The following is a 19,768-nucleotide window of genomic DNA, read 5'->3' on the forward strand; positions in this document are numbered from 1 at the left end:
AAAGGGAAGGTTTATTTCTGTGTTCACCAAAAACTTGAGCATGGTTGTATAAAAGCCCATTCTCAGCAGAGTTCGGACTCAGGAGAATTTAGGAGTCCTGTGAGCTCAGTGAAAGATCCGTTAGGAATGTAAGATTCCTTCTCATCGAAAACTTGGCCTTCTCTACACCAGTCTTGCTTTGAAGTAGGGGCGACAGTGCTGGTAATAGAGATCTTATTACTCTGGTCAAAATCCTTCTTCTTCGAAATTTGTTTCATCACACTTAACCACAAATTTAATAATGGCAGTCACTTGAATGAAGACAAAGCTAATGCCATGAGCAAACTGACCGGTTTTCTATTTTGGTACTAGGAGAATTAGATAATCGATGGAGGCATCGCATATACAAATAAGAACAAAGTATCTGAAGGAAAATAAAATAATCACTGTTTTTGTGTATATTGTAATATAGGGCCATGCTAGATAAAGGGTTAGATTTTTCACCACTTCTACTACTACTCCAGTAAAATATTATTGCAATTATTCTAAATTAAATAATCATGGAGCATATAAAATGTCAAAGTGAAATTTGATTACAAATGCTTTTTGAATTCTACTTAAGTTTTCTAATGGAATAGTTTGGTGTGTGAAAAACTATGACTTCTATTAATGTATTACCATATTGTAAGAGCTGATCTTTTGGTCTATAACATTTGGGATACTATAATCATTTTTGTGATTTCTCAGAAAAATCAAGTTTTTCTTTTTCAATTTTAGTTTTTATTTTATGTTGGAGTAGAGTTTATTTACAATGTTGTATTTCAGGTGTACAGCAGTGATTCAGCTATATTCAAATTCTTTTCTCATATATGTTGTTATAAAATTCTGAATGAACTTCCCTGTGCTTTAAAGTAGGTCCTTATTGATTATTTTATATATAGTAGTATATATATGTTAATCCCAAACTCCTAATTTATTCCTCCCCCACCTTTCCTCTTTGATAGCCATAGGTTTATTTTCAAAGTCTGTTGAGTCTGTTTCTATTTTGTAAATGAGTTCATTTGTATCATATTTTTTAAATTCCACATTTAAGTGATATCATATTGATAGCTTATGGTGAATGATGTTGGATTCGTGATCTCCAAAGAAGAAGATTTAGCTTCAGGACCAGGGACCAGACTTGATCACTCAAGAGCTTTTGTGTAACAGAGTTTTATTAAAGTATAAAAAGGAACCGAGAAAGCTTCTGACATAGACATCAGAAGGGGGATGGGGAGTGCCCCCCTCTCTAGTCTTAACAAGGGAATTATATACTTTTTTAACTAGTTATTACACTAAATCACAATAATGTCTCAAGGTTGTAAAGATCTTACTAGACCCACTCCCATAATATGTATGTACTTTAAGATAACAGGATTAGTCAGAAGGTTTTCAGGAAGGAGAAACGTGTCCTCAAGCAGGATACATTATTGTTATATAATCCTTACTAAGGAATGTAGGAAAAACCGTTTGTCCTTTCCTCCTCCTTGTGAATTCCAGACCCTTATCTCCTCCTTGAGAGCCCTAGACCCCTTTCTCCTCCTCAGGGACCCTGGACTTTTTATTAAGCTGCCCGGGAAGTGACTCTCTCAATATGATATTTGTCTTTCTCTGTCCAACTTATTTCACTTAGTATGATAATCTCTAGGTCCATACATGTTGCTGCAGATGGCATTATTTCATTCTTTTTATGACTGAGTAACATTCCATTGCATCTATCAGTATATACCACATCTTCTTTATCCATACCTCTCTTGATGGTCATTTAGATTGCTTCTATGTCTTGCTGTTGTAAATAATGCTTCAGTAAATATTGGGGTCCATGTATCTTTTTGGATTATGGTTTTCTCTGGGTATATGCCCAGGAGTAGGATTGTTGGATCTTATGGTAGCTTTAGTTTTAGTGTTTTAAGGAATTTCCATATTGTTCTCCATAGTGGCTATACAAATTTACATCCCCACCATCAGGATTGGAGGGTTCCCTTTTCTCCATATCCTCTCCAGCATTTATTGTTCATAGACATTTTGATGATGGCTGTTCTGACCAGTATGAGATGATTCCTCATTGTGGTTTTGATTTGCATTTCTCTAGTATTTAATGATGCTGAGCATCTTTTCATGCATTTTTGGCCATCTGTATATTTTCTTTAGAGAAATGTCTGTTTAGATTTTCCGCCTTTTTGTTTGTTTGTTTGTTTTTGTTGCTGTTATTGAGCTACATGAGCTGTTTATATATTTTGCAGATTAATTCCTTGTTGGTCACTTTGTCTGCACACATTTTCTCCTATTCTGTCAATTGCCTTTTTGTTTTGCTTATGGTTTCTTTTGCTGTGCAAAAGATTTTAAGTTTAATTAGGTCCCATTTGTTTATTTTTGTTTTTATTTTTATTACTCTAGGAGGTGGATCCAAAAAGATATTATTGTGATTCATGTCAGAATGTTCCGCCTATGTTTTTCTCTAAGAGTTTTATAGTATCCAGTCTTAACATTTAGGTCTTTCAGTTCAGTTCAGTCGCTCAGTCGTGTCCGACTTTTTGCGACCCCATGAATTGCAGCACGCCAGGCCTCCCTAACCATCACCAACTCCTGGAGTCTACCCAAACCCATGTCCATCGAGTCAGTGATGCCATCCAACCATCTCATCCTCTGTCGTCCCCTTCTCCTCCTGCCCCTAATCCTACCCAGCATTAGGGTCTTTTCCAATGAGTCAACTCTTCGCATGAGGTGGCCAAAATATTGGAGTTTCAGCTTCAACATCATTTAGGTCTTTAATCCATTTTAAGTTTATTATTGTGTATGGTGTTAAAGAATGTTCAAGTTTTTCAACTAGCAAATTATTCAGTTATATATTTCCATATATATATTTATTTATATTCCTTATATATATTTATATATATATAAAGTTATATATTTATTCAGTTATATATTTCCTTTTTTCAACTGCTTTTATAATTTTGAATTGATTTAATTTGCTGTTTATTTTTGCTTGATTGATTTGCTATTGGTATTTGTCAAATACTTTACAAATATTAATCTCTTTGCTATAATTGGATTCATACTTAAGTCATTGATACAGTACCTCAATTTTCACTTCTCTTATAGTGAAGATATTATAGATATTTACTGCATTAGAGTTCATATTTATATATACTTTGGTAGTTTCCCTTTGTATTTTTTACATGTCTCTCTTTCATAGGAAATTATTCATTCTTTTCTCCTAGCCATTACTTTATCAGGCCCAGCAATTGTCCTACTTTTACTCCCATGCACCAATGTACTCCCATCTCTGCTAAAATGTACCTTAAGGACTCACTCTGCCTCTTCCCATTCTCCTAGAAAGACTATTGTGATAATCCCCATCCGGTAAATTCTGGAAGTCAGAAGCTTCTACATTAGAACTTACAATTCATGAGGCTGGTAAAGTTTTGAGGTTGCAATTAAGTTGTGTGGAGGCTTTACTTTTATTCATCAACTACTGAAGCTGTTCTTTGACCAACTATGATTTTTTTTTTTTTGATCCATGATATATGATTACTGATTTATTACTTATAGAAGAACGCTGTCTTCCTATGGAGAATGTTCAACCAAAATATGTCCTTGTATTTAGGAACAGTTTTTCACATGTGAACCATAAATAATGCAGGGAAAATAATCAAAAGGGCAACTTACCGTAGAGTCAGTAAATAAAACTTTTAAAAATTTTCTTTTAAAGTTCAGAAAAATTTAATTAGTAAGTATTTTAATCTCTTTTGATTGAACACCCTTCCCAATTTGGTACGTCATTAACGTAGTGCCTGGTAGCTAGATGGGACATGAAATGGATAAGGATTAGATTTATGTAGGATGTTGCCTTCATCTGTCAGATAAAGACAAATTCCAGAGAGTGAAAATGAACTGGAGTTTGAGTCTTTGGTGCTCCAATTTCTCTTTCTCAATTTTAAGATAGATATATTCCCCAATGACTGCTGTCACAATAGCTACTAATGGGTTTCTCTAATCCTTTTTCCTTAGAAATGAAAGTTGTGTGCTCTTCTGTTAGGCAAGCTACAAAGGGTCTCAAGGCATTTTTGTTAACTAAAACCACCTAAAGCTATTATTTCTGCCTTCTTAAAATGTGAAAACAATCATGCATGATTTTGTAACTCTAAAAACACATACACTTGCATTTGTGTAGGTATATACATTTAACTGCAGTGTTACGTTTATTAAGACAGTGATACTGAATCAGCAACTGCAAAAGATAACAATTTTTACCATTTGGCATGCTGTGCAAACGAGCCATCTACTCCTTTTGACCTATTCGCTATGGCAACTGATATCCATCATAATCATAACCACCAGGAAATAAAATCTTGTTTTTCTTGTTCACCACTGTATCTGCAACTCCTAGTACAGTCGTTGTTTAGTCACTGTCATGTCTGATTCTTTACAACCCCCTGAACTGTAGCCCTCCAGGCTCCTCTGTCCATGGGATTTCTCAGGCAAGAATACTGGAGTGGATTGCCATTTCCTTCTCCAGGGGATCTTCCCAACCCAGAGATCGAACCTGCATCTCCTGCATTGGCAGGCAGATTCTTTACCACTGAGCCATCAGGGGGAACAGTACCTAAAACTTAATAGGCACTCGATGGATATCTATCTGTTCAATGAACGAATGAATGGATGATAGTCTGTTAAATCCAGATATAAAGTCTGTGACTGAAGAGGACGGAGCATTAATCAACCTCCTAGTGACAAGACTTTTTTCAAAAAAAGAAACAAAATTAACCTCCTTTACATTATGAGATCAAACTAGTCAATACTAAAGGAAATCAACCCTGAATATTCATTGGAAGTACTGATACTGAAGCTAAAGTGCCAATATTTTGGCCACCTGATGCGAAGAGCCGACTCATTGGAAAAGACCCTGATGCTGGGAAAAATTGAAGGCAAAAGGAGAAGAGGGTGGCAGAGGATGAGATGGTAAGATAGCATCAAAAAGTCAATGGACATGAATCTGAGCTAACTCTAGGAGGATAGGAGCCTGGCATGCTGCAGGCCATGGGGCCACAAAGAGTTGGGCATGACGAGTGAACAACAGCAACAACATTATGTCCAAACTCACTGAGTTAAATCGTCCAGACATGTGAATTCTAACAAACTAAAGCATATATACCAGCATGGAGAAATATGCTCTAGGTTTGTACACATTGAATTTTTTACCAATCATTTATGAAAGCATGTGGCAAGAAACCCTTGGCTTGCGTTATATGGTTATGGTAAACAGTAGACTTGAGAGGTTGCCAGGGCACTGGATTTGAATATTAAAGAATTAAATTTAGACACTGAATCTTTTTTGTTCTTTATGAATGACTGTTTTTATTTCACTATTGCATTATAACCATTCTTGGTTTTTCAAAGACCAAGGAGAGCCAAAGAAAGGGTGGATTTTATTTTATTTTTTTAATTGGAGGATAATTACTTTACAATATTGTGGTGGTTTCTGCCATACAGCAACATGAATCAGCCATAGGTATGCATATGTCCTATCCCTCTTAAACTTCCCTCCCACCTCCCTCCCCATACCACCCCTAGTGTCCTGGGTAAGTCATATAAAATTCCAAGTCTCAGTGTTTTTAACATGAAATTACAGCAATAATAATACCTGCCCCAGCCTCCTGAACAGTGATATTGTGAAGATGGAGTGAAATCATGTAGGATTATACAGAAAAATTCTTGTAAATTATTCTTTTAAGTAATTATATAAATTTTAAGTTTTGTAAAACCCACATTATTTCAACATATATCTAAAATCTGAAAAAATATTGTGAATTAAATTTCCAAGTAAATACTCCTTAAAAATTGCCTTTGATGATGTGGTAAAACACAAAATTGCATATTTATAAGTAAAAACAAAACAAGTTTTAAATAAAATGTTAACAATAGCAGCTAACAGCCAACAGTAACATAAAATATACATAAAGTTATTCCCAGATTTGGCAAGTAGCCTAACGATAAAAAAAAAAAATACAGTTTACAGGAAGAATGCACATAGCTAAAAACATTTGCTTTCGATGGAAACTTTGGTTAAGAATCTTATTTACTTTCAATCATATTTACTGTATTTCCAAAGCTAAATGCTAATTATTCACAGGTAAAACTTTTTATTCTCCTATTAATTTTAGGTCCAAATGAATATTATTTTAATATTTAATATTGAAGATGCAGACTCTAAGTTGTTCCTAGTTTCCATGCTACATGGCTTTTACCAAGAATAGGATGCTATTTTTTAGATTGTTTTTTGTTGTCGTGATATGTGGAGTTTTATTTTCAATGAAATATGCTGAATTCATTTTTTTCCTAATCCTGTTTCAGTCATTTAGAACCCTTGTTCTGAGTTCAGAAGTATTACTTAAACTATTTAAAAGCATTGAAGCTCTAAGTGAAGGATAGTTTAATGAATAGTGTTTTTCTTTTTTCCTTGCAATTCTGAAATTTATGCTTTTTATTTTGCCATTTAAAAAAGCTGATGTGTATCCATTTTCTTGCTTAAAATGGTCATCATGAGCATGTTGATACTTTGATAACATTAAACTAAACCTTATAAATTGGCATTATGTGGGTAAAAGTATTCAAACCTTGACAATTGCATATAGTTCAATCTACTACAATGACTTTTACCCACATCTGCTTATTTCTGAACTGTAGTGCATATAGTTGAACAATCAAGGAAAAAATCAGGAACTTTATGTTGTAAATCACACATAATTAATTAATGTATACCAATTATTACCAATTCCCAAATTGAATTTTCCAAACCTGAGGCAAAACATTAAAGGATGTTCTCACCATTAGGGAAATGTCTGGGGTTTTAAAAACATAATGAAAGGAGGTTAAGAGTTAAGATCCCTCTCATATAACATGTGTTCTTTTGTTGTTTGTTGGTTTTCTTAAATTTGTACATTTAGATTCAGAACAATTATATGAAACAACGGTTTTGTTTTTCTATCCCAATATAAAATACTATGCTAGAAAGCATGTTCTCCCAATATCAAAAACATTAACCATTTATAAAATGGGCAAAGTATTGCCAAATCTGTTTCCTATTTTTCCCAAATAGTGTACTGGCATTTGTATTAATTTGTACAAATTTATTTACATTCCATCTTGAATAATTGTTATCTATGAACTTGCTTGATCACACATACTGTATTTTTTGTTCTTTATCAAAATAATAAGATGCTCATGATTGCATATTTAAATAGGATAAAGGAGTACAAAGTAAGAAGAAAGAAAAGCATCCTGTCCATATTTTCCAATCCCATCCCTCAGCAGTAATCAGTTTTCACGTTTCCGGGGATAACTGTTTTGCCATAGAGTGTTTCTCTGTAAAAGCTATCTGCCCTTCCTTTGCTCAGTTACACAACACTTAAAAGCATGTCCTGGTGCTAAAAATTTTGGAAACATGTAATGTCATATGTCTAATTTTTAATGATGAGAAAAACATTTGCTTCTGTGCAGCTCTCCTTTACCATGAGCAAGAGCCATTTTTTTCTTTCAAGATATTTTTTTTTATAAAAAAGATTTTGACAATGTGTGCAACTTAATGCAAAATGTACCTATCACAGAAGGACTTCCAAAATCACTTTCTGTTTAGTTGGTACTAAGGACTAGAATTGTCATCTTTGAGGAACAATTGGAGCAGTGGAGTACAGGTTTTCCATTTGTTGTTGTTGATCTTGTTGGTGCTCTGTGGCATCTGGGAAACTAGGCATAATTCTAAAAGGACTCTGTCTGTTGTTAGATATCTCAGATACTGTGAGGTAACCATGGAGAAAGTTGGCCAGGAATACAGAGAGATTGTTATTCCACTGTTTACTCTTAACAGCTAAATAACCAATAAAAGTAAAACAGAATAAACAAGGAGAACTCCAAAGTACTCACAACACCTGTTCAGGCCTGAATGTGTGTCCACAATGGTTTGAGAACAATGTAACAAACCTTAAAGGTTCAGTGGTTCCATTCAAATTGATTTTCATAAACAGGTTAAGATTCAGAGCTTCAGCTAAGTTTTTCACTTCAAATGAACACATATATAGTGAGGCCTGAATAATGTGTTTAACTCTCTAAAAGAGAAATGGAAAATATGGTCCCTGTGCTCTGGTAATTTGTAACATTAATTGAATACAACAGGTCAGACTTATACAAACAAGTTAGAAAGTAATAAAAGTAGGAAAGACATAATACAGCCAAAATACCTGGTATAAAGCATGAGTGTTACTCAATTTGTGAAAAGTAGAAAGGTGGCTTCATGGTAAAGAACTCTTGCTTGCCAATGCAGGAGACATGGGTTTGATCCCTAGGTCAGGAATATCCCCAGGTGGCTTAGTGGTAAAGAACTCTTGCTTGCCAATGCAGGAGACATGGGTTTGATCCCTAGGTCAGGAATATCCCCTGGAGAACAAAATGGCAACCCACTCCAATATTCTTGCCTAGGAAATCCCATGGACAGAGGAGCCTGGCAGGCTACAGTCCATGGGGTCACAAAAGAGTCAGACACAACTTAGCGGCTAAACAACAATTAACAAAAAATCAATGTAGACAGCAGAAACTGAGAATAATTTTATTGAGGAGAAAGCCTTTGAAATATTCATGCTTTGAATACAAGTGACATTTGGACAATACTAGTAGCTACCACTTATTTATTATGTGCCAGGACACATTCTAAATTTTTTGCTATGATAACTTGTCACCACACTATTATTATATCTGTATTCTGAACTATCCAAGGTGGACATAATGGTTTGGTTCAGAGTGCTGAGGGCTTCTAATTCTGAATACATTCTCAAGGTGTAGAGTTCATAGGATTTGGTGGCCAATTTGCATGTGGGTTGATAGAGAGAAGATTCAAGGATAACACTAAGAATTTTGGCATGAACAGCTGAGACAGTGGAGCTGCCATTAACTATAGCATAAGGAAAATTGCAAGACAATGAAGGAAGGGTACAAGGTTGAGTATATTTGGTTTTGATGTGTTAATATTAAGATGTTTATTAGACTTCCATATGGACATCAAGAAATATATCAAATATCTCTTGGATATATAGAATAAGTTAAGTTCAAGAGGTCTTTGCAGTTAGAGATAAAAATTTAGGAATCGCTCTTCCACACTTGCTCACAAAATATGGATTTTTCGGATGTCTACTTTCCAGCCCTCTTTCCTATAACCCCACCTCTGTAGGTAGACTCAGCCACTCCCATGATCTAAATATCATTTGGACACAAATGGATCTTATTGGTGGAGATGGAAAACAGGATAGGCAAGATGTCAAGATGGTGTCATAGAATCACTGCTCATAGTGCCCAATAGTGGGGCATTTGTACATGTAGGGACTCAACTATTGAATGACTGATTCTGCTAAAAGCTACAGCAAAGTGCTTATGGGCTAACAGAAAAAGGAGGGCTTTGACTTTCTGGTTCACTGTTATAGTCCCGGTATATAGGCTGTATCAGGCACATGACAGATTTTCAACAGATATTTGTTGAGTTAATGAAAGAAGACAGACCTGCAGCTCTCAGAGAAGTGGAGAGAAACCTGAGGCCTAGCAGAAATTGGTACGACCACAGAGGCCAGAGCTGTGTGGTGAAGGCCATACTTAACAGTGCTGAATTCTACAGAGGCAGGAAAAAGATTCGATCAAGAAGCTATTCGTGAACCAAATAGAAATTTTCCTCAGGAAGTAAATAGAGTAAAAAACAAAATGTGAATCACAGGTGTTTTATAGCCATCCGCTCACATTAAGTCATTCTAAGACATAAAAGATGAAGAATCACTAGAAAGCAATTTTATAATTTGTAAATTAAGTTCAATATACTTCAAGCCAAAATATAATTGAAATACGTAAGTCACTTTTCAGGGAAAATACAACCAACAATCAATTTCATATTATCTTTTATTTTACTTATTGTGTTATATATCTGAAACCGTATTGTTTCAATTTTAAGGTAGTTTTTTTTTTTTCTTATGGAAACAGTCTTACTAAAAGAACACTGTCAAAACTTGAAGTAAATATTTTATAAATAATTTATAAATATTTTATTATGAACCTTAAAATAGAAGGCAAAATTCAGATTAATATTTGTATACACATCCTATGATCGAACAATTATAAAACCTTTCCTCAGAGTTTTAAACTCATGAAGCTGTGTTTGAGCTTACTTCTTGGTATAAAACAGGACCAAGCCTACCTACATGTTATAGACATTCTCATTTTTTGATTGTGTGCCAAAGTTTGTGCAAGTGCTGAACTGAATTCTCTGTTGTTTATGTGTGAAATGCCCATTTATTTTCATGACTACATGAAAGTCACAACAGCAATATGAATTTCAAATGGCACTTTTAGAAATAGAAATCATACAAGTACTTTTCAGAGTAAGTATGAAACAAATAACTTGCTGTAAGAAGACACATTAAAAATTCACTAAGTTCGTGTTTAAGTTTATTGTCATCAGAAATGATTACTAATGTGTTCAGTTTATCGGCTCTCCGTGTCTCCTACTCTAGCCCTGTCCAGTTTCTTCAGTATCTTGTTTGACATTCATATAAATAGATTTAACATTTATGTGGGAAAAGGCATGCTTTGTAACAAAACATTCTGACAGCAAGGAAGTAGTTGTCACTTTATACTAAATGGAAGAAAAAACAAAAATCAGAAATGTGCCCATTATGATAGAGAACAAAGCCTCATTATATTAGGAGTTACTTGAGGCCTTTATCTCAGCCTGATTAGTTGGCAGATAGGTCCCTTGTTTGGTTTCCTAGATCAATTGTCTGTAGTCTCTAGTTTCTCTTTTTTAGCTCATTAAAGACACTTACAGATTCCAATTGGATTCTCTTCTTAAATTGAGACCCACATTTCTAAATATTTTATCTCAAACCGAGGCCTATATTACGGTGGCTGTGTTATCAATGAGCTCTTATTTAAATAATATACTTTTCACCTAGAAATGTGACTTATAGCAGTATAGTTCACTGTCTTCTGTTTTTCCTTATTTTACATATTCACGCTTTTACTTTCAATTGTGAAAGTTACTTCCCAATCAAAATTTTCTCTATTAAAAGTGTATAAATAAGGATCTCATTTAACTTACTTGATTCTAGGAACCAGAGTGGCAAGAATGCTATTTTGAAATATTAAGGACTTAAATTATATAGACTCATGTATGAGTGCCTTCCAGACATTGAAATTTCCATTTCCAGGAAGTGTGTCTAACAAATAAACGTCTCATTGAATTGAAATTGGGAGCAGGGAGGTCATTTCTTAGAGGCATGTCAACATCAAGAAAGAAGTTAACTAGTAAGTGGGTACTTCCTCATTTTGCCATCATATTTCAAGTAAGATAAGGAACTATTCTGGGAGAGAAATGGAAATAACATACTCTATAGTGATCCTAGAGATTTTTTCTATCTCCATAGCAACTATAGAGACTATGGTTTCCTTTTTAGAGGGTTAGAAACTATAAAGATCACTTATTTCTAGACAAACCAAAATAGTAAAAAGCTATAAAAGATCTCATCTCTGACTTTAAACTGTGGAAACTGCTACAGAATTTTCTTTGGTGCATATACCCTTTTTTTTTTTTTCTGTGTGCAGTGCCTCAGGGACAAGAGTATGTGTAGGGACTTTAAAAAGGATTTCCTGGACTCCAGCCAATTTTGACAGCATTCTGCAAGAATGCACCAAGGAACTATTATCTAGATATCCAGGGAGTATGACATCTTATGCCCCAGTTTTTGCTTTTTGCTTTTCTCATTTAAGATAGAAAGTTTTCCTGCTTTGGCAATGTGCTGCCCTGCATTGCTAAAACTGTTCACAACTCGATTCTGAGCAATTCTACCTCTTCCCAGAGAATTGGGAGCTCTCCAGAGATTTGGATTAAAAATCAGGAAGCTTTGCAAGGTCAAGACATCTGAGAGAGAATATATATTCTCTCTCACACACCCCACATCCAAACCATAAAAGAATTTCTTTTAGACCAGTAGGAAAGATACTCCCACCCTTCTCTTCGATTTTACCCCCATAGGAAATGACAGCTATTCATTTTAAGTGTCTGGGATCCCAACATGCAGACAAATGGAGCTGGTTGCCCGAGTGTGAATTTCAGTACTCAGCCTATCAGTGAGCTGAATGCTTGGTATCAAGTGGAGAATGTATCAGAGTTCTGGATTTTTGCTCTTGGGCTGGCGGCCACGCGAACCTGGAGTCTGTGACTCACATCTGCAAGAGTCTAGCCAGTGCAAGCATTGAGGAAGGTCATTTGATCAGTAGAGTTAACAGAAGCAGCAGAGAAAGTCGTGTTGGTGCATGTTCCTGGCACCTGACCTAATCCAGCTAGTGTGTGCATGCGTGCTCAGTCATGTATGACTGTTTGAGACCCCATGGACCATAACCTGCCAGGCTCCTCTGTCCATGGGATTCTCCAGGAAGGAATACTGGAGTGGGTTGCCATGTCCTCTTCCAGGGAATCTTCCTGACCCAGGGATTGAACCCATATCTCTTGCATCTCCTGCACTGGCAGGTGGATTCTTTCCTACTATACCATCCGGGAAGCCCCGATCCAGCTAGTGGGGTAGCCCTAAATATTCCACCCAAGACTCTATGCTCAGAGTGAAATTTTACAAGGTGAATAAAAGAAAGAAAGAATGTAAGAGGCTTTCTTGAGTGCAGTGATCTCTAAGGCATTGATAACATATCCAAGATACATCCTGTCTTTTGAATGTTTTTGTTATAGTATCTGTTTTCATTTTATTAAACTTTTCCTCCATAAAGAAGTGTCTTATGTGAAATAAAGCAAACCATAGTGTTGTACTAGGTTATTTTCAATTTTGTAGTGAAAGAGGATGACGTTGGAACACAGTCTTCTCTGCCCAGAGTTACATTTCCACACTTTCAAGATGCTGAGGTTGCTCTTGATAAGACCACCAGTCACCTCCCACATATCCACAGTTGACCTTTTACTCCTGTTTCTAGATGCATTTGACTTGTTGGCAGCTCCCTCCCTCTCTCTCGATGTTAATTCTTCCTTTGGTTTTAAAATACATACATTACTCTTCTGGTTCTTCTCCAAGGTCTGATGAGATCTGTTCTTTGGACATATTCATCTCCACCCTCTACCTCTGCTTTCCACAAAGGTTCATCCTTAGGCAAAATTTCACGCTTTCACTCTAACAAACATTTCTGAGCAGTTTTCCCATCTCTCCTACAATTAAACAATACCTACTCTATTCCGCTGACTTGCCATTCTGTATGTACACAAGCAGAACAGTTATATCCTGCATTTTCTCCAGAAGAGTAATGTCACAGGCTATTTTCTGTGTTGGCATGCCTTCCTTTCCCTCATATGGTAATCCTTGGTCTCTCAGATAAATATCCTGACCACAGAGTTAAACTGACTTGCCTAACAACAACAACAACAAAAACTTGAAACCTTCTAATCACGTGGTATTCATGGACTTGAAGACAACACCAGGGAATTGTATAAATAATCTTTCCCTCTTCCCCACCCCCTCTCTCTCTGAAATTCATTCACACCACCCATAACAATCATGTCTAGATGACTAGCAGACCTGACAACACAACTGTTTCCCTTAGGGTCTCAAGATGAGCACTGACTTTCCCCTTACAAGTGACATTATCTATATCCTCACCAGCTTCTGTAGATTCATCTCCCCTGAAGGCAAGTCCTCATGCACCGCAGTTGTGAAGGCAGACTCTGAAGCAAACCCCACCAGTCTGACTGGGAAGGTGCAGGCTCAGCAACAGGCACTCCCTGTCTAGCCTTGTCTCCATTTCAGACATGGTTGAGATCTTCCCCAATTTTGCCTGCGAGTTGGCCAACATATTCATTTGATTGATTTTTGTTTAGTTTTTATGTTTATATGCGTGACTCTTGAACAGCCTGGGTTTGAACTTCTTGGGTCCACTTATATGTTTTCCATAGAAAATACTATAGAGCTGAGCTTCCCTGGTGGCTCAGACAGTAGACAAATCTGCCTGCAATGCAGGAGACCCAGGTTTCATCCCTGGGTCAGGAAGATCCCCTGGAGAAGGGAATGACTACCCACTCCAGTATTCTTGCCTGAAAAATTCCATGGACAGAGGAGCCTGGTGGGCTACAGTTCTTGGGGTTGCAAAGAGTCAGACACAGCTGAGCAACTGACACTTTCGCTTTGACTACAGAACTATACAATCTGTCATTGGACAAATCCACAGATGCTGAGCAATCATGGATATTGAGGGCCAACTATAAATTATACATGGATTAACCCTCATGTTATTCAAGGGTCTACTTTATTTATTTATCCTGACAGAAAGCATGTGATCTCTGGATCAGAGAACACACAAGTGATTACTCAAGAGCGTCTTCACACTTGTCCTCATGCCCCAAATCCCCATGAGACATGAGGTAAGGGCCAGATGTTTTACCTGTGCATCTATGGGTTACAGTACAAGAGACAAAAGCCAGTATCAGAAACATCAGAGCTTATATAAGGGAGTCGGCATATCTGATAGAGACAGAAAGAGAGGCATGGAGGAACTTGAGTGTCAGAAGGGAGAGAGGGGGTGAAGATAGAGAAACAGAGAGAGAGACCTTTGCTCTCCTCTCCAGAGAGGGAGGCAGGTCTCTGTCTGTTATCCTCAGAAGGTAAGTTGGAATGTAAGCAAAGGAATCCAAGGAAGCTTCTGGGTCTCCCTGGAATAATACGCTAATCTCAGCTCCAAGGTACATTTGCTGTTCAATGACCCTTTAACCCAGATGCCAGTGTTCTTTGCTCAGAAAGCCTAGAACATGTGGAAATTGGAAAAAAAGATATATGACCCAACTGTATTTGTCATCTCCTTTCCTCTTCTCAAAATCTGATGCCAGCTGCCTATTGAATACCTATAGCCTGATGACCCAAAGGCTTTTCATTGTCATCATACACACACACACACACACACACACACACACACACGCACACACACAAGTATGTACACACAGAACCTGTTCATCCATCTGCAGTTCTTTCACTCAGAGACCAGTATTCATTCAGATGCTCAGGCCAGAAACCTGGGAGCTCAAGTCATTCTCCCTCTTCACTCAATACGGTCACTGACTTCTGCCAAGTTTCCTTCCTAAACAACTTTCTCAATTCAACTCAAATATGAAGGCTGACTAGATTTTTTATTACATCAATAATATTTTAGGTTTTGAGATGTAGAATACAGTGCTATATGTGCTTTCCTTGAAAAGAATTCATGTGTATTGGAAACATGCTGAAGATTTTTTAGATAAGTGTATAAAATATCACATCAATTTGTTCAAAATAATACGGTTGAGGAGGTGAATGAGTGGACATATACAGTGAAACAGCATTGCCCATGGTTTTATAAGTGTTGGCAGTGGATGGTAGATTCATGGGAGCTATTTGTACTGTTTTCTTTTGTTTTTTTCTTTTCTGCTTTTGTATATATTTGAGACTCACACGTGTGTGTGTGTGTGTGTGTGTGTGTGAAATGGTTCCCCACTGTCTACTGAATTATATGCAGTGTTTTTAAAGCACATTATTAATCATCTCCAGCCACTATTTCCGGACCCATCTTACCTGATCCTATACGTTTCTAAAAAGTCAGATATGACTGCTCATGTTTCCTGTCTTTGCATGTGTATTAGCTACTAAGTATGACACCCTTCCCACTTCAGCTACTCAGCTGTGTATATCTACCCCAAATCCTACTTCTTTTATGAGCCCTTTCCTTGTATTATGACCACATATATGATTCATTCCTTTTCTGAACTTTGAAAAAACATTTGGTACCATTGAGATCACTCATCAGATAATTTCTGAACATTTAGCTGGGATTTCTACACTATAACTGTTTCCTTCAGTTTTCCAAACCACACCCTCTCTTACCACCTCAATAAGATCAATTCAAAACTTACTCAAAACAAGTAAAACTGTGCTTCACCTACCTTTGCTTTCTCCATATTGATCCTTACACATAAAAGAACTCAATAAATGTTTACTCAATTGACTTGTCTTTGACATTTCAGATAAGCAAAATAACCAAATTCATACTTGCAAGTCTAGACAAATATGGAAGATTTTGGCATTTTTTGAACACTGATATATTTTTTAAAAAGTATTATATAATGACATTGTGCTTTTTCCCCTTAAATACAATCTATGTTTAAAAATTATGGAGTTTATTTTTGTGATACTTTAACTTATTCAACACAAATGCACTGGGTACATACGATGTACCAGGCATGTGTCTGAGCTCTGGAAACCCTGCACTCATAGGGTCTAGTCTAGTGATACAGAGAAACTAGTAGATAGGTAATCTCATATTAGGCATAAAGGCCATGAAGGAAAATGAACAAACAAGGAAAACAGAGCACTCAGGGCTGCTACTTAAAATGGAAAGGTAGAGAAGGCTCTTCTGATATGAAAAAGAGGTAAGGAAAACAGTCATTTAAGTTTCTTGGAGGGAAGAAGTATTTTTGGCAGAAAGAATAGCAAATGCAGAAATCTCAAAGCAAGAGTACATTCAGCGTGTTTGAGGAACACAAAGAGGCAAATGAGGCTGAAATGGTGTGCACTTGGAGGAGGGCTTCCCTGGTGGCTCAGCTGGTAAAGAATCTGCCTGCAATGCAGGAGACCTGGGTTCGATCCCTGGGTTGGGAAGATCCCCTGGAGAAGGAAAAGGCTACCCACTCCAGTATTCTGGCCTGGAGAATTCCATGGACTGTATAGTCCATGCTGTCACAAAGAGTCGGACACGACTGAGCGACCTTCACTTTCTGGAGGAGACTGAAGAAAAAGTAAGACTGGAATGGCAGGCAGCATACAACCAAGTCATGCAGAACTTTGTAGGCCCTGATGAAGACTCTGGGTTTGGGACTTCCCTGGTCCAGTGCCTAGGACTTGGTACTTTCACTGCTGGGGCCCAAGTTTAATCCCTTTTCAGGGAACCAACGTCCCACAAGTTGTGCCTCATGGGCAAACAATAAATTTGATAAGGAGCATTTGAGAAGTGAAGTAATATGATTTGATTTGTGTTTCATACAAATTTCTTTGGATATTGTGTGGAGAATTGATGGGAGAGGGTCAAGACAAGAAGCAGGAGGGTCATTTAGGTAGGAATTGGAATAATCCAGGTGAGAGACAAGGGTAGCTTATATCAGAGTTATAACAAGGGAGATGATGAGAAGAGGTCAAATTCTGGACATGTTCTTGGAAGTAGAGTCTATAGGATCGTCCAGTAATATGAATATAGAGATTAAAAAAGAAGGATCAAGGAGGATTCCAAGGTTGTCAACCTGAATAACTGTGAATTGATATGTCATTTACTGAAATGAGGAAAATAATGGGAAGAGAAGGATAAGAGGATGCTGTTCAGAATGTGATTGGGGCTATGTTAAGTTTGAGATGCTCCTGAGACATCCAAGTGTCAAGAAAGTTGTTGGAAGTATGAGTATGGATTTCAGAGTTGAGGTCATGGCTGGAGATGTAAGTTGGGGAGTCATTGTCATATTTATTGTTCAGTCACTCAGTCATGTCTGACTCTGTGCGACCCCATTGATTGCAGCACACCAGGGCTTCCCTGTCCATCACCATCTCCCGGAGCTTGCTCAAACTCATGTCCATTGAGTCAGTGATGCCATCCAACCATTTCATCCTCTGTTGTCCCTTTCTCCTCCTGCCTTCGATTTTTACCAGAATCAGGGTCATTTCTAATGAGTCAGCTCTTCACATCAGGTGGCCCAAGGATTGGAGCTTCAGCTTCAGCATCGGTCCTTCCAATGAAGATTCAGGGTTGATTTCATTTAGGATGGACTTGTTTGATGTCCTTATAGTCCAAGGGACTCTCAAGAGTCTTCTCCAACACCACAGTTCAAAAATATCAATTCTTCAGCGCTCAGCCTTCTTTATGCTCCCAACTCTCACATCCATACATAACTACTGGAAAAACCATAGCTTTGACTATACACACCATTTTTGGCAAAGTAATGTGTCTGCTTTTTAATATGTTGCCTAGGTTTGTCATAGCTTTCCTTCCAAGGAGCAGGGGGCTTTTTTAAATTTAATTAATTTTTTATTGAAGGATAATTGCTTTACAGAATTTTGTTGTTTTCTATCAAACCTCAACAAGAATCAGCCATAGGTATACATATATCACCTCCCTTTTGTACCTCCCTCCCATCTCCTTCCCTATCCCACCCCTTTATTTCATGGATGTAGTCTAGTGATTTTGAAGTCCAAGAAAATAAAGTTTGTCACTGTTTCCATTGGTTCCCCATCTATTTGCCATGAAGTGATGGGATCAGATGCCATATTGTTACTTTTTTGAATGTTGACTTTTAAGCCAGCATCAAGAGGCTCTTTAGTTCCTCTTTGTTTTCTGCAATAAGGTTGGTTTTTATCTGCATATCTGAGATTATTGATAATTCTCCTGGCCATCTTGATTCTAGCTGGTGCTTCATCCAGCCCAGCATCTCGCATGATGTACTCTGCATATAACTTAAATAACAGGGTGACACTATACAGCCTTGACATACCCCTTCCCCAGTTTGGAACCAGTCTGTTGTTCCATGTCTGGTTCTAACTATTGCCTTGACCTGCATACAGGTTTCGCAGGAGTCAGATAAAGTGGTCAGATATTCCAGTCTCTTTAATAATTTTCCACAGTTTGTTGTGATCCACACAGTCAAAGGCTCTAGTGTAGTCAATGAAGCAGAAGTAGATGTTTTTCTGGAATCCTTTTGCTTTTTCTGTGATCCAGTGGATGTTGGCAGTTTGATCTCTGGTTCCTCTGACTTTTCTAAATCCATCTTGAACATCTGAGAGTTTTTGGTTCATGTACTATTTGAGGCCTAGCTTGGAGAATTTTGAGCATTGCAATATAGAGATTATTTAAAGTCATGTGGCCAAATAGGAGGTAATATAGATAGATCAGGAAAGATCTATGCTAGAGCACTCCAATATTAAGAGATTAGTAAGAGGAGAAAGATTCTGTAAAGGAGACTGAGAAGCCGTGGACAAGAAGGTGGAAGAAAAAAGAAAAATTCAGGTTACAGAGGCCAAACAAAGATAGAGTTTTAAGAAAGAGAGAGTGATTGCCAGTATCAAGATGAAGACTGAATTACCCATTCAAATTGGGCATGTTGAAATCAGCGGGCTTCAAGGCTAATGACTTTTAAAAGTCAGAAAATGAAAAATGCAAGACTGTTAGTTACTCTGGGTATTGATACATTTCCTTTCTTCTCTTTCCATAGACAACTGAATCATTTCTGACTTGCTTTAAAATTTCAATATTGCAGAATATAAAAGACAACCTGCAACAGATCTCAGGTCGGATTGATGTCATTCACAATAAGAAGGCAGCAGCATTGCAAAGCGCCACACCCCCAGAAAAGGCGAGACTACAGGAAGCTCTCTCCAGGCTCGACTTCCAATGGGAAAGAGTGAACAAAATGTACAAGGACCGACAAGGGTAGGTACCACTTTCCTTTTACTGAAAAGAAATGATTATACGTATCTCCCAGGAATTCTAGAGTTCATGTCCATGCTCTTCATGAAAAAAGAGATAGGGAGGAACAGAGGGAGATGTATCACTATCACTGTAAAAAGGTAAGTGGAATCAGAACAAATGGTGATATAGTTGAAACTAATGAGCTGAATTCAACAAATTTTTCAGAACTAAAGTTAGCATCATGTTGGAACAC

The 19,768-nt window shown here is 37.2% G+C and overlaps 1 protein-coding gene across 3 annotated transcripts in view; it reads left to right on the forward strand.

Annotated features, from left to right (window-relative positions):
- DMD (dystrophin) overlaps positions 1–19,768 on the forward strand; it is a 2,147,259-nt gene that overhangs the window by 926,677 nt on the left and 1,200,814 nt on the right. For all 3 annotated transcript variants that reach the window (XM_081564318.1, XM_081564319.1, XM_081564320.1), the window contains one exon: positions 19,364–19,536. In XM_081564318.1, coding sequence (XP_081420444.1) covers positions 19,364–19,536 — 173 coding nt within the window. The remainder of the gene's footprint in view (positions 1–19,363; positions 19,537–19,768) is intronic.

Source organism: Giraffa tippelskirchi, chromosome X (assembly GCF_054371585.1).
Source record: "Giraffa tippelskirchi isolate mGirTip1 chromosome X, T2T-mGirTip1v1.2.pri, whole genome shotgun sequence".
NCBI classification, from domain to species: Eukaryota; Metazoa; Chordata; class Mammalia; order Artiodactyla; family Giraffidae; genus Giraffa; species Giraffa tippelskirchi.